This window comes from Pelophylax lessonae (genome assembly GCF_965119305.1).
Source record: "Pelophylax lessonae genome assembly, chromosome: 6".
NCBI lineage: Eukaryota > Metazoa > Chordata > Amphibia > Anura > Ranidae > Pelophylax > Pelophylax lessonae.
In genome coordinates, this window is record NC_138773.1 from 124,254,653 (window position 1) to 124,270,913 (window position 16,261).

Genomic DNA, 16,261 nt, shown 5'->3' on the forward strand with positions numbered 1-16,261 from the left:
AAAGTCTGAGAAAACATACTGATAGCACAACATCTTGTATCGTAAAACCAATGTCAGAGAGAGCCTATAGAAAAGTGAAAGGATAGAAAAAAGCAGGAAAGAAAGAGAAAGGAGAGGAGAGAGCAGCAGGGAGAAAAGAAAAAAAAAAAAAGGAGGGGGTAAGAGGGGGGGGAGAGGAGGGTGGGAAAGTAGGCCACGGGTGACTTATGTACCGAATAATAAAAACTTTAATCAGATAGGATTATATTAGAAGGTGATAAACCAAGGGGGTGTCCTCAGTGAGTAGGGCCACATAGGAAGAAGTGTTTTTAAAAGAAGACCAAGGTTGCCAGGCAGAGTGAAAACGGTCTAGTTTGTCGCGGGCTATGAAAGTAAGTTCCTCTAATTGGTATGTCGTATCAATTTTCCGTAGCCAGTGACGTATCGTGGGAATGGTCAGTGATCCCCAGAGGGCGGGGATCAGGGCTTTGGCCGCATTAAGCATATGGGGGATCATTGATCTTTTGTACTTAGAGAGCGGCATGTCAGTTCCATGCAGCAGGACAACCCAAGGATCTGATGGGATCGTAACTTCCGTGATCACTTGTATAAGCCGAAGAACTTCCGTCCAGAACGGTTGTATTATTGAACAGTGCCACCAGATGTGTGCGTGTGATGCAGTATCTCCGCATCCCCTCCAACATAACGGGGAGATGGCCGGAGAAATAATGTGCATTTTCCGCGGAGTATAGTACCAACGGGACAATAACTTGTAGTTGGATTCCGCCACCTCGGTGGAGAGAGAGGAAATGTGAGCCAATGCAAGAATTTTGTCCTTCCGGTTATCGGAAATTTGAGATCCAATATCCAGTTCCCACTTGTGTAAGAAATCCGGGTAGGGTTGGCCTTGCAATGAGATAAGTGCCTTGTAAAACTGCGAGGTGGAGTGAAGGGGGGGGGGGGGGGTCCCGAGGGGCCAATATTGCCTCAATAGGGTTCAAATCCTTGGAGTCACGCAGCGGATGTGGAAGAGCAGCTATGAACCTGGATAACTGTCTGTGTCTCCAACGGTCCATGTCCGTTGCGGGGTTGGGTCCCAAAATGTGGCTAAGTGGCTTCACAGTATTGGAGTGGGTTACGTGGGACAACAAGAGGGGAGTCTTAGGAGACCATTTTTTAAATCCAGCATCCAGTTTGCCAGGCATGAAATGGTTGTGATTCAACAGAGGCATTAAAGGAGAGTTGTAGTTCCAGGAGAACTTTGTATGCATGGAGTTCAAGACAGACAAGGTTGATAGAGTCAGGGGAGAAGTGTTTGGAGAGAGGGCCCTGGCGGACCTTGGAATCCATGGTACTGCAGACAAGTCTCTGTCACATAGATCGTATTCCAGTTGTACCCATAATTTAGAACTAATACAGTACTTCCAATCAGCCACACAGGTTAGTGAAACCGCTCGGAAATAGTCCCTGATACTAGGGAGAGCAAGACCCCCACAACGCTTTGGACGGAAAAGCGTCGTCCTGGCAATCCTGGGGCGCCTGCCCTGCCAAATATACCTGGAAAGTAAAGACTGCAAAATAGTAAAAAGCCCAATAGGAACACCCAGTGGTAACATTTGAAAAAAAAAAATAGGATACGAGGCAAAATGTTCATCTTAACTATGTTGGTCTTGCCCAACCAGGAATGGTGTAAAGAGGACCACTGCCGAAGATCTGATTTGATCGTATTCAATAGGGAAATGTAGTTGTGACGGAACAAATTATCTAAGCGGGGGGGTTAGATAAATACCTAGGTATTTCAATTTATCTGGACACCATTGAAATGGGAAATGTGGGGACAGAGCGGAGACTTCATTATGGGGGAGATTAATGTTTAATATTTCGGATTTAGACATGTTGATCTTGAAGTTTGAGAGGTGGCGGAAGTCTGCGAAAGCTCGTAAGAGTACAGGTAAAGAGATACGAGGTTGTTGGATGAAAAAAAGGATGTCATCCGCATAAGCTGCGTATTTATGAATCTGACGGTTCACAGTGACACCATGTATATCGTTGGAATGCCTAATAGTGGATAAAAAGGGCTCTAGGGAAATGGCAAACAAAAGGGGCGATAAAGGGCACCCCTGTCGCGTGCCATTATGAAGGGGGTTCTAAGGAGGCCATTAACCCGTACCTGTGCCGTTGGGAATATAAAGCTGCAATACGTTGCATAGCTTTGGGGCCAAGGCCAAAAAAACGAAGGGTAGTCAGCAAATAGTCCCAGTCCACCCTGTCAAACGCTTTTTCAGCATCAGTAGAGAGGAACAGGGTAGGCTGGGACCGAGTGCGGACAAAGTGGATTAGAGAGAGAGCACGAAGAGAGTTGTCCCTCGCCTCTCTACCGGGGATAAAACCAGTCTGATCAGCTGAGACCCAAGAGGGGATCAAGGGCAGTAGTCTGTTAGCTAACACCTTAGAATACAATTTAAGATCCACATTCAGGAGGGATATAGGGCGGTAACTGCCACATTCTGTGGGATCTTTGCCCAACTTAGGTAGGACCGAAATGTGAGCAGCTAATGATTCTGAACGAAAACCTGAGGATTTAGAAATGGAGTTGGTATAAGAGGTCAAGTGAGGGAGTAGGACATCAGCAAACTTTTTGAAATATGCAACCGTGAAGCCATCAGGGCCAGGTGCCTTACCGACTTGGGTGGATTTTAGTGCCAATTGGAACTCTTCAACAGAAAAATCGTTTTCCAACTTACGCAGGGAGCGTTTGGAGAGGGTTGGTAGGATTAGCCTTTTTGAGGTATGCCCAAATAAGTTTTAGTTTTTCAGTTAAAGGGAGATGACAGAGATCACCTTCTATATGGTAAAGCTTGCCATAAAAATCTCTAAAGGCTTTGGCAATATCAGGGGAGGAATGGACCATAAGGCCAGAGGGAAGCTTCACCTTCTGAATAAAAGCTGCCGACTTTTGGGCTCTAAGAGACCTGGCAAGCATTCTACCGGGTTTATCACCCCACTCGTAACGTTTATGGGCTAAAAAGTGAAATTTGCGCTTGGTAGCTTTGTCAAGTAAGGATCGTAGGGATTCTCTAGCCTCTGTTAAGGCCTGAAGGTGGGATACATGCAATGATAGTTTGTGTGACTTTTCCAGATCCGCCACCAGGGCAAGCTGCTCAGCGATCAATTGGCCTTGTTCTCGCTTCCTCCTTGCCCCCAGCTCCAGCAATTTGCCCCTTATAGTAGCCTTGTGGGCTTCCCACACTAAGGAGGGAGATGCGTGCTCAGTGGTATTTTCAAGAAAATATTAGCTAAGTGCAGAAGATAAGAGAGCTGCATCTGCGGGGTTCGAGAGAAGCGAGTCATTTAGCTTCCAATTAGTGGAGCGGGGTGGGAGAGAGGGAAGGAGCAGGGTGGTCATCACGGGAGCATGATCCGAAATGGAGGCACAGCCAATGGAGGCGGATTGCAAAAGGGGTAAGTGAAAGTGGCTTAGAAAAATGTTGTCAATCCTAGAGTAACAACCATGGGTTTTGGAAAAGTGGGAAAAATCAGCATCTTTAGGATGCAGGATTCGCCAGACGTCAGCTAGTTAGAGGGAATGTAACAACTTTTTAAGCCGTGCGATCTGTTTAAACGGGACATTCGAACGGCCCTTCGAGGTGTCAAGAACAGGGTCCAGGACCATGTTGATGTCACCAGCAACAACCAGGAGACCTTCAGCAAACTTCGCCAGCTCAGAAAGTGTTGTGTGTAGGAAAGTGGACTGAGCCTGATTCGGTGCATACATGTTAGCCAGGGTACAGCGGGTGTTTCCTATTGAACCCTTTAAGAAAAGATAACGACCATTATGATCAGCAAGCATAGCAGCAAGCATAGTATCAAGTTGGAAAGGGGTGTCCTTGCGAAACCCGATAGCGACACCTTTAGCCTTGTTAGAGGGTGAAAGTGCATAGTACCAGGTCGGGTACTGCGGGGAGAATAATTTCACATGAGTAGAATGGGTGAGATAAGTTTCTTGAAGGAACGCAACAGAACAAGATTCACGTTGCATCTCCCGGAACACTTGATGACGCTTATACGCCGTGTTCAAGCCTCAAACATTATAGGACAAGACTTTTATTGTCGCCATTAGGTATCCACAAGCACCTCTCCCACAAACACTGAGAACCCGGGCCTAAAGAAACGGGGATAGAAAGGGGGAGGGGAGAGGAGAGGACAGAAGAAAAGAAGAGAAGAAGAAACAGCAAGAAAAGAGAAGACAAAGGATCAATACAGAGACAATGTCTAATGGGACACCATGTATTGTCACGCAGTAAACTGCAGTGGTCCCTGGGGGGATGGATGATCCCGGAGATAGGGCACCGAGCAGGAGAACATGTCCCGCGCGACAGAGCCCCAGAACCGGGACCCTCCACCCCCAAAAGGAGAGAGGGGAGCGTATCGACCGGACGTAACATCATCCCGTAGAGACGCTCAGAAGGGAGCCGGCGGCGGCACCCCAACAAACCAAAGTGTAAATGACAATGTGTAGAACAGAATATCAAATAACCATGAGATAACCTCCCCCTGGCAGAGGAGACAGAAATAAACCCAACATGAGTATATAAAACAGTGAACAGGCATGATAAGAACAACAACCGAACGCACCTGAAAGGAGAGAACATGAATAAGCCTGAGAAAGAGTGATACATCAGCAGGCAGGGAGAAGGGGGATACCTCAGATAGGGGTCAACCCTGATTTGCGAGCAGAAGGTGGCGCAGAGGTGCGCATTTTCTTGGAGGGCGTTTTACTCCAGGAGGCACCTGGTTTGAAAGTGAAAATGGGGATGCAATCATGCCACCCAGGGAGATCCAAGGGTGGGAGGCCAACATCCTGGAGGAAGGCTGGAAGATCTTCCGGAAAGCGGAGGGTAGCAGAATGACCATTCTTGGTAGCAATTAGACATGCTGGGAAACCCCAGCGATAAGTGAAGCCATTGATCCTAAGTTGTTCCAGGAGCGGCTTAAGTGCGCGGCGGCGTTCTAAGGTCACCTTGGAGAGGTCGGGAAAGATGTTGAGAGAAGCCCCGTGAAAGTCAACAGCTTGAGTGCCACGTAGCTTAGTCATGATAGCATTTTTGTCTTCAAAATAGTGCAGGCGACAGATGACATCCCGAGGCAGGTCAGAGGATAGGTTACGAGGTCTAAGTGCTCTATGTGTGCGATCAAAACGTAAAAGATCAGTAGGCGCCCTCCCCAGGATGGAATTAAATATGCCCCTTACCGATGCCTCAAGGTCATCATCCCTGGTAGCTTCGGGGAGTCCACATTATTCCGCCGGTTGCGGTTTTCCAGATCCTCAATTTTGTATAGAGCGGCTCGGTGGGCCACCGCCAATTGCGTGACCTTGTCCTGTAATTCTCTGATGGAGTCCTCTTGAGAGTCTTGCCTCCGTTCCGTATCTTCCACTCTACCAAGTATGTGGGACATATCAGCACGGACAGCGGTTATTTCCTTTTTAAGCGACCTCTCCAAATTGCGGAACATGCCCCCGATTTCTTGCTTCAGACCATGTAGAAGGGAGGACATGTCAGAAGCCGCCGGGGAGTGCATTTCTTCAAGTGGATCAGAAAAATAGGATGAAGCTGCAGAGCGCTCCTGTGGTGACGCGGAGCGGATAGATGAAACCACGCCCGACACCGAAGCCTCAGCCCTGCTCCCTCGTGTGCGAGTACTCGAGCCTCCTGTAGATAAAAAGCGTTTTATGGACCCGGAACCGGGTAGTTTGGATGAGGATCCCTTTCCGGACCTTTTGCCTGTCATGGAGCGTAAGGTGGGTGTTTTAGAAGGCATTGAATTGCCAGGGGGTTAGTTCATAGAGGTGCCGCCAAAGCTCACTCTAATCACGGCCGGTCATTGCCAATCGAAAATCTCATCCCCAATGGAGCCGGTATAGTGATAGCTGAGCAAAGAGAAGGTGGACAATCGGCTAATGGCCGTTGCTGCAGACATTGCGGGGGGCACAGTCCAGAAGTAACTGCTGGGTTGCAGATATAGGTGATGGAGAAAGCAGAGGCAAGTGCTTACCCTGCGCCTGGTGCATGGGGCACAGCTCAAGGAAAGGCCGCGGCTTCTGGGACGTCTAGGCCGCAATTTCGGATGTCCTCCCACAGCTGAACGATGGATGGCAGACACTGGGGGACTCGGTCAGGCAGAGGATGCCAGTTGTTGGGAGGCAGAGAGACCGTGGGGGCCCAAAAAGCGGCCGATGCGCGGGACGGGCGGGCCGCCGCGGCCGCTAGGAAAGACCGCGGCTTCGGTGCAGGCGTAGGCCCCGATGTCAGAACTTCGGATCCACAGCCCCCAGCTCGGAAATTCTTGGACCGGCCTGTGCAGGGTGTCTCAGAGGGCCGATTGCTGGAATGCAAGCGTTAGATTAGGGGACCTGGGCAGCGGATGGCAGGGGATTAGCCGGCTATGGAGACGGAGCTCCCACAGAACACGTCCAGCTAGCTCGGCTTCCGGTCACGCCCCGGGGTATTTATAATTATTTTTATATACTGTATACACACAAATGTTTTGCCTTTTATTGCTATTCAAAACTGAATGGGTTGTTTCACAAGGTAAGTGTTCACATAAACTTTAATAATGGTGTCCAATGACTCACCAAGACATGATTCTCCATTAACCACTTCCTGTCCTAAGGTCATTAATAAATGGCCTAAGGCTGAAGTTGTTATACTTGGATCATGGTTGAGGCTAAAGCCATGATTCGGATATCCTTTTTTTTCAGCCACTGGATCACTTTTACAGGCTGCAAAAACCAAGGCTAAAAAATGTCTGCATTCATGGGCCCTGTCTTTGAACCATATATAACGCTGCACACATTTAAACATACGCGTGTAATCAGCAGGTGCCACTAATTTCACACTGGTTACATGTAAGTGCTGAATGAGTCATTTATGCAGCGGCAGTGCATGCGCTGCATGAATGACTCATTTAGGGAGGACATGTAAATATAAATACTGTTTAATCAGCAGGTGCCACTGCCCATCGATGCCACACTATTGTTCATATTTTGGCCCTGATTGAGTCATTCATGCAGCAAGGCCCATGCACAGAATATTCGCATCTCAGCTCATGCGGATATATGCAAGATACTGCATGTGAGTTCAGATGCAGTACGCACAAACTTTTTATGCAGAATCTTGCAGCCAATGCGGTTTGCATAAGACCTAAAAGTGTATTAGAGAAATTCCTATTTGGGAAATGTACACTGACCTGCAAGGGGTGCAGCCCCTGCACAATTTTCTACGAGATCTTTCACAGCTTTGCAATAACGCTCTGTCCTGCTCAGCTCATGGTATAATGCAACCATCATGATCATCTTACCTGCTATAATGTACTTTGTTCACCGATCGCAAAATAATACCAAATGTATACCTGGCTGTTTATTAAATTTAAAAAATTAACTTTTTTTTTATCTGTAAACTTAGGTCTACATATTTTTGATTACTCAAATAACAGTAAATCATAACATGTAAAAATGTATGCTTTTGGAGTTCTGAATGAAGTAAAACTGATGATTACCTTATCATGATTGTAACCAGCTAACAGCAGGAGCAAAGTCAATGGAAGTGCAAGATAGGAGCCTTGAACAACATCCTGTTCAGGTAATTTTCTCTGTAAACAAATAATGAATAAAAATAAAATAAATTATTATAAATATTCACAGGGTACATTTTCAGTAGCAGGCAAACAGTAAGGCCTCGTGCACGCTGCTGCTGTTAAAATAAAGTTTTTGTGAATCTTGGGCAGGTTTTTAATTTCTGCTGTTGAACTCTCCTAATGTTATCGTTCTCCTCTGTGTATGCACACATGGACCTTTTTAGCAGCAGAGGAGTTTAGAGGATGTTTTTCTGAACACTCTACAATCACAATCAGGAGAAGAAATTTGGAAAGCAAAAAACGATGAACGTTGTTAAACACTTAAGGACCGCCCGCCGCAGATTTACTGCGGCAGGCAGCACCTCCTGTGCGAACCGACGTAACTATACGTCGGTCGCGCGCCTGCAGCTAGGGGGCGAGCTCCCATCCCTACTCGGCAGCGGAGACCCCGATTGCCACCGGGTACCCGCGATCGTTCCCCACTGAGAGAGAAAGGCGGTCAGCTGTTGTAAACACAGCTGACCGTTGTTCTCTCTGGAATGATCACAGAGCACCTTATTACATAGTTACATAGTTAGTGAGGTTGAAAAAAGACATAAGTCCATCCAGTTCAACCTATGATGTGTGTGTGTGTTTGCTTTTAACCGTACATTGTATACCCCTGTATGTTGTGGTCTTTAAGGTGTCCATCCAATAGTTTTTTGAAACTATCAATGCTCCCCGCTGATACGACTGCTTGTGGAAAAGAATTCCACATCCTTACCGCTCTTACAGCGAAGAACCCCTTACGCACTTTAAGGTTAAACCGCCTTTCCTCAAGTTTTAGTGAGTGGCCACGTGTCTTATTGTATCTCCTTTCTCTGAATAGTTTGTTCCTTATGCTAGGGTCGCCAGTACAGTATTTGTACATTGATATCATATCCCCCCTCAATCGTCTCTTCTCCAGAGAGAATAGGTTCAGTGCTTGTAGTCTTTCCTCATAGCTGATGTCCTCCATTCCCCTAATTATTTTTGTTGCCCTTCTCTGGACTTTCTCCAGTTCCAGCACATCCTTCCTGAGGACCGGTGCCCAGAACTGGACAGCATACTCCAGATGTGGCCGGACCAGAGTCTTGTAGAGCGGGAGAATAATCTCTTTATTTCTGGAGTGAATCCCCTTTTTTATACAACCCAGTATTCTGTTGGCTTTGCTTGCGGCGGCTTGGCATTGCATGCCACTGCCAAGCCTGTTGTCTACCAGTACCCCCAGGTCCCTTTCCATCCTAGACTCACCCAGAGGTTCCCCCCCTAGTGAGTAGCTTGCTTTCTGGTTTCTGGCCCCCAAGTGCATTACTTTACATTTTTCTACATTAAATCTCATCTGCCATGTAGTTGCCCACCCCATTATTTTGTTCAGGTCTGCTTGCAAGATTTCCACATCCTGCATAGAAGATATTGGCATGCCTAATTTAGTATCATCTGCAAATACTGAGATTGTACTAGATATCCCCTCCTCTAGATCATTTATGAATAAATTAAACAGGATTGGTCCCAGGACAGAACCCTGGGGGACCCCACTTTCCACACCCGCCCAATCCGAGTACTCCCCATTAATGTATGTAGGCTCACAGGTCTCTGTGATCATTTCAAAAGAAACACTCCCCTAGGCTTACATTTAACCCTTTGATCACCCAGTGTGTTAACCCCTTCCCTGCCAGTGTGATTATTACAGTAACAGTGCATATTTTTAGCACTGATTACTGTAGTAATGTCACTGGTCCCCCCAAAAGTGTAAAAAATGTCAGTTAGGGGTCCAATCTGTCCGCCGCAATGTCGTAGTCCTGCTAAAAATCACAGATCGCCGCCATTACTAGTAAAAGAAAAAACAATAAAAATTACATAAATCTTTCCCGCAGTTAGTAGACGCGATAACTTTTTGCGCAAACCAATCAAAATACCCTTATTGCGATTTTTTACCAAAATATGTAGCAGAAAACAAATTGGCCAAAATGTTAAAAAATTCAGATTTTTAATTTTTTTTTTTGAGAGAATTTTCTATAGCAAAATGTGAAAAATGTTTGTTTTTTTTTTTTTTGTTTTTTTTCAGAATTGTCACTCTTTTTTGTTTATAGCGCAAAAAAAAAGAAAAAAAAAAAATCACAGAGGTGATCAAATACCACCAAAATAAAGCTCTATTTGTGGGGAAAAAAGGACATAAATTTTATTTAGGTAAAGCGTCGCAAAACCACGCAATTGTCTGTTAAAATTACTGCAGTGCGGAATCGCAAAAAATGGCCTTTTCATTAAGGGGGCAAATCCTTCCGGTCCAGAAGTGGTTAAACGTGTTGCAAACCACTAGTACAGCAGCACTAGTCCTAAGCTGCATATATGCCTGGATCACAGCCCTACTGACCCTATGCTGGCACACACATTTGCACCCATGTTCTGGTCCTCCAAGTATCCGTGTCATTTGAAGTAGTACCCAAACTGCCTATCACAGTGAAGCTTGACTAAAGCCTAGTACACACGCAACGATTATCGGCCGACCGGTCGGCTGTCTTTTGTCCAGAGTGGTGTTTTGTTGGTTGGAATGTGCCTAGACTGCACACGAATGTTCTCGCCCGACAAAATTCTACTTCAGAGGTGATGTTATGTGTTGGTTTGCTTTTTTTGTGTTCTTTCATCTCTGAGCATGCCCAGTCTTGCTCATAAGATTTTTCCCTGTCGAAATCTGTACTGACTGCACGAAAATAGGCCGTGTTTTGACGGTGGACAAAAATTTTATAGCCTGCACACCAGATTTTTTTCGGCCGAAAAGTCGGAGTCAGTTGTCGGAAGCATCATACTAACAAGCCGAAAATCGGCAGATCGGTCATCGGACGAAAATTCCCTGCCAAATTTCGACGCGTGTGTACGAGGCTTAAGACAGGGTGACACGGGAAAGGTAGGTGGACAGATACTTTTATATTGGTGCCCTTTTCTCACTTTGTTTACTAAAGCAATGTAGGCTTCCACCAACCCATGGAACACAGTAGCTCCAACCAGTCTGGGAATAGATGCTGGCTACAGAGAAATCAATAAACACAGAATTATCTTCATAGAAAAAGCAAAGAAAACTAAAGTAATACTATATATTTCTAACTCACAGTGTACTATACAGTATTATTTATTCAGACATTTGTTTCTATATCTTCTACAGGACAGTTTGTCAATAAGACCAAAATACATCAACTTCTCAAGAAAACAGTATAAAAATAAAGTGTAACAGTGTTCGACTAACCGTAGGATTAAATGTCAGAGTGATGTGTTTGTGGTATCCATGAGTACTGAAGGATATCTGAGGCAGGGTGTAGTCATACTGGGATTTAGGCAGAGTAGAATCCAGCTGTACAACATAAGTCTGTAAATGAAAAGGAAACAAAGCACAAACTATGAAATGGACAACAAATGTTAGGAATACACAAATGATGTATTCTAATTAAAGTGATATAAAAGGCTCAATTTTTTTTTATCTACAATAAAAATGGGATTTTTGACTTACTGTAAAATCCATTTCTCTGATGTTCATTGACGGACACAGCTCTTCATCTTCTTGACCATAGGGTTATACTGCCCCCTACAGGAGTAGGACACTAGGCAAAGCTTGAGCACGCCTATGGGGCAGTCCCTTAGGGGTATACTCCCACTTCCTGCTATAGGTCTTCTGACACTGCTTGTTACAAAACTGAAGAAACAAACCCAACTCCATAGAGGGACGGTTGGTGTCCGTTAATGAATATCAGAGAAATGGATTTTCGGTAAGTCAAAAAACCCATTTTCTCTTTCGTTTATTGAACAGATACAGCTCTTCATTTTCTTGACCATAGGGACATCCCAAAGCAGTGTCAAACATGAGAGGTAGGAACAGGAGGAAAAACAAACTTCCTCAAAGCTAAACATAGCCAACCAGGTAACTTGGAGCTCAAATGTCAACAACTGGAGCTCAGCTGAAAAAAAAAAAAAAAAAAAAACACCCTCAAAGAGGATAAGTCCTTTAAACAACAGTCTGCAAAACATTGCGGCCAAAAGAAGCATCCACAGATGCCAACACATTCGCTTTATAAAACGTAGTGAATGGGTGTACAGACAACCAAGTGGCCGCCTTGCAACCCTGCATCACTGATGCCTGGTGACGGAAGGTCCAGGAGGCACTGAGTGCCAGAGTAGAGTGCACCTTAACAGGGAAAGGAACCTGACCCTCAATAGAAGAATAAAAAGAAAAAATTGCCAGGACCAGAGATCCCAGCAAGGAACTAGGTCCTTACTCCTGACTAGGCAGAAAAAAAACTGAAGACCTCTAGCAGGAAGTGGGAGCATACCCCCTGGGACTGCCCTATAAGCGTGCTCAAGCTTTTTTTCTCTGCCTAGTGTCCTACTCCTGTAGGGGGCAGTATAAACCTATGATCAAGAAGATGAAGAGCTGTGTCCGCCAATGAATGAAAGAGAAAAAGGGGGTTTATACACACCTGCTCTGTGCAAATATATTGCACAGAATAGTCTATTGGCTCCTTCTGTGACTATGATCCAACTTTGATGTGACGTTGGACCAGAGAGTATAAAGTTAGATCAAAGTCACACTCTAAGTCGTAATAGTGGAAACGTAGACTAAGGCCCCTTTCACACTTGTTTCGACTTGTCCTGCGATTTAGAACTGCAAAGTCGCATGACAAGTCACACACCATGATTTCCAATGAGTACCGTGCATATGTGTGCGACTTCACGTTGCACGTTGCAATGACTTAAAAGTAGTCCCTGCACTACTTTGGTCCAACTGAGGCGTTCTGAGGTCCAAAGACATAGGCATTGCTACAAATCCAGTCGAAATCGTGGCAAAAAATAACAGCAAAATCGTGTGACTTTTAGGCCGCACAAGTGTGAAAAGGGCCTTAAGCTCCATTTCCACTAGTGCAACTAATAACAGCCATTACCATCTTGTGACATTGAAAAGCTATATATAAAAAGAAAAGAGCTTTTAAAAAATCTAAAAATGAGGGAACACTATCATTGTTTAATTGTTCCAAAGAATATAACAGAATATGTAAAAAGGAAATCAGGGATGCAAAAATTCAAAATGAACGACACTTTGCAAAAGATAGTAGGACAAACCCCAAAAAATTCTTCAAATATATTAACAGTAAAAAGGTTAGGTCTGAGCATGTAGGCCCTTTACAAAATAATCAGGTGTGGGTGTTTCACTGTTTCAACTATGTGGCAAATGAGGTTTAATGTTGATAAATGTAAACTTATGCACTTGGGGCTAAGAATATGCATGCATCATATATACTAGGTGGAGTAGGACTGGGGGAATCCATAGCGGAGAAGGATCTGGGTGTTCTGGCAGATCCTAAGCTTAATAATAGCATGCAATGCCAAGCTGCGGCTTCCAAAGCAAGCAAAGTCCTTTCTTGTATTAACAGAGGCATGGGCTCCAGAGAGAGAGAGATATAATTTTGCCCCTGTACAAATCATTAGTAAGACCTCATCTGGAATATGCAGTTCAGTTTTGGGCATCAGTTCTTAAAAAGGATATCGGGGAACTGGAGAAAGTGCAGAGAAGAGCAACCAAACTGATAAGAGGCATGGAGGACCTCAGCTATGAGAAAAGATTAGAGGAACTGAATTTATTCTCTCTTGAGAAGAGATTAAGGGGGGATATGATCAACATGTATAAATACATAAGGGGTCCATATAGTGAACTGGGTGTTGAGTTGTTCACTTTAAGGTCAACACAGAGGACAAGGGGGCACTCTTTACACCTAGAGTAAAACAGATTTAGTCTCCAAATATAAAAAGGTTTCTTCACCGTAAGAGCTGTGAAAATGTGGAATAGACTCCCTCCAGAGGTGGTTCTGGCTAGCTCACTAAATTGCTTTAAAAAAGGCCTCGATTCTTTGTGTGTACAGAATATAAATGGGTACTAACATTTTTTTTTTTTTTAGGTAAAGTTGATCCAGGGAATATCCGATTGCCTCTTGGGGGATCAGGAAGGAATTTTTTTCCCCTGCTGTAGCAAATTGGATCATGCTTTGCTGGGGTTTATTTTCGCCTTCCTCTGGATCAACAGCAGGTATAGGATTGTGTATATGGGATTGTATGGTTGGGTTTTCAATACTGTTTTTTTTTTTTTTTTTTTGGTTGGTTGAACCGGATGGACTTGTGTCTTTTTTCAACCTGACCAACTATAAAACTATGAAACTTCTTTGATGCGACTTTGATCCAGAGTGCAAAGTTGGAACAAAGTTGCATCAAAGTCGCACTCTGAATTGCAATAGTGGAACTGTAAACTAAAGCTCCGCTTCCACTAGTGCGAATTATCATGCGGCTTTGGACACACAAATTTGCATGACAAGTCACAGCCCATTAATTTCAACGACACCGGTTTCCCATCTATGCGACTTAGAAAATCAGTGACCTTGAAAAGGATCCTGCACTACTTTGATGCAACTTTGATCCAGAGAGTGTAAAGTTGGATCAAAGTTGCACTCCAAAGTCGCACTTTAGCCTAGTGGCTATGTTTCCACTAGTGCAACTCTTACGTTGTGCGATTTAGAGCGCGACGTTGGTCCAACGTTACACTCTGTGGGTCAAAGTCGCATCAAGGTAGTGCAATTTTTTCAAAATTGCGGATTTACAAAGTGGCATAGATGGGAACGAGTGCCATTGGAATCAATGGGCTGTGACATGTCATGCGACTTAATGTGTCCAAAATTGCATGACAAGTCACACTAGTGGAAACTGAGCCTAAAACTCATTACGCACATGTAATGAGCAAAATAAATGTTTCTGTATCATTCTAAACTTTCACAAATGTTCCTTTGTACCTTATTTCTTTCAAATATTGTGCCGGTCCTGTGCGAGGAGGAGATTGCGGTAACAGGCAGTTACCGATTACAGTGCACAGTAAAAACACACTGATTGCCCAGTAATAAAGAGTACCTGTCACCAGCCCATCAGAGTACCCGAGTACCTGTCACCAGCTCATCAAAGTACCTGTCACCGAGTAGCATATCAGAGTGCCTCATAGAATATACATTGTATGGGTAATTCCATTGTCCTGGTGCTCCAGGGCCTTCAAAAGTGTGATAGATAGGAATGAAATAAGATATGTAATTTGTGCTCCTAGAATGCCTGGAGGTGCTACTTGGATTTTGGGACTCTGTATGTGGCAAGGCTGTGAAAAAATCTCACATATGTGGCATCGCCATACTCAGGAGAAGTAGCAAAACGTGTTTTGGGGTGTAATTTTTGCTATGTACATGCTATGTGTAAGAAAAATCTTATAAAATTGACAACTTTCTGTTAAAAAAAAAAAAACACATTTTCCATTTTCTTTCCCCATTTTCCAAAAACTTGTGGAAAAAAAAAATCACAGGTTCAAAAAAACTCATTATGCCTCTTAGGATTTACGTTGGGGTGTTTGCTTTCCAAAATGGGGTCATTTTGTGGGTAATTCCATGGTCCTGGTGCTCCAGGGCGTTCAAAATTGTGATAGGTAGTCAGGAAATTATATGTGTAATTTATGCTCCTAGAACGCCTGGAGGTGCTACTTGCATGTTGGACCTCTGTATGTGGCCAGGCTGTGTAAAATTCTTAAACATGTGGTATCGCTGTACTCTGGAGGAGTAGCATAATGTATTTTGGGGTGTTTTTTCAAGTATGCATATACTGTGTGTGAGCAATAACTTGTTATTATGACAATTTTGTGTTAAAAAGAAAAAAACAAAAACTTAACTTCTACATTTTCCCAAGAGTTGTGGAAAAAAATGACAACTTCAAAAAAACTCACTATGCCTCTTACTAAATACCTTGACTGTCTACTTTCCAAAAAGGGGTTATTTGTGGGGTATTTGTACTGTCCTGACATTTCAGGGCCTCAAGAAATGACATAGGCCATCAGTACATCAGGTGTGATCAACTTTCAATGGCACCATAACTTGTAGACTCTAACTTTCACACAGATCAAGAAATAGCCTGTGATTTGGGTTATTTTACCAAAGATATGTAGCCATATAAATTTTGGCCCAAATTTATAAACAAAAATTACTTATGTGCAAAATTTTGTAGTGTTTTTTTTTCTTTTCTCAAAATGTTCACCCTTTTTTTCACTTGTATCGCAAAAAAATAAACAAAATCCAGTGGTGATTAAATACCACCAAAAGAAAGCTTGATTTGTGTGGAAAAACAATTATAATTTTTTTGTGTACAGTGTTGCATGACTAATTGTCATTCAAAGTGTGAGAGCACTGAAAGCTGAAAACTGGTCAAGTTTGTGTGGCGGCAACCAGGTGAGGAGTACAAAGACAAGTGTGTGTTGCCTACAGTCAAGCATGGTGGTGGGAGTGTTGTGGTCTGGGGCTGCATGAGTGCTGCTGGCACTGGGGAGCTGCAGTTCATTGAGGGAGCCATGAATGCCAACATGTACTGTGACATACTGAAGCAGAGCATGATCTCTTTCCTTCGGAGAATGGGCCGCAGGGCAGTATTCCAACATGATTACGACCTCAAACACACCTCCAAGACAAACACTGCCTTGCTAAAGAATCTGAGGGTAAAGGTGGTGGACTGGCCAAGCATGTCTCCAGACCTAAACTCTATTGCGCATCTGTGGGGCATCCTCAAACAGAAGGTG

The 16,261-nt window shown here is 44.2% G+C and overlaps 1 protein-coding gene across 1 annotated transcript in view; it reads right to left on the reverse strand.

The window, feature by feature from the left end:
• Positions 1 to 16,261, reverse strand: part of LOC309558183 (BOS complex subunit NOMO3-like) — a 236,509-nt gene that overhangs the window by 5,313 nt on the left and 214,935 nt on the right. The window contains exons 29-30 of the mRNA XM_082261194.1: positions 10,874 to 10,993; positions 7,537 to 7,629 (exon numbers count right to left, since the gene is read on the reverse strand). Coding sequence (XP_082117320.1) covers positions 7,537 to 7,629; positions 10,874 to 10,993 — 213 coding nt within the window. The remainder of the gene's footprint in view (positions 1 to 7,536; positions 7,630 to 10,873; positions 10,994 to 16,261) is intronic.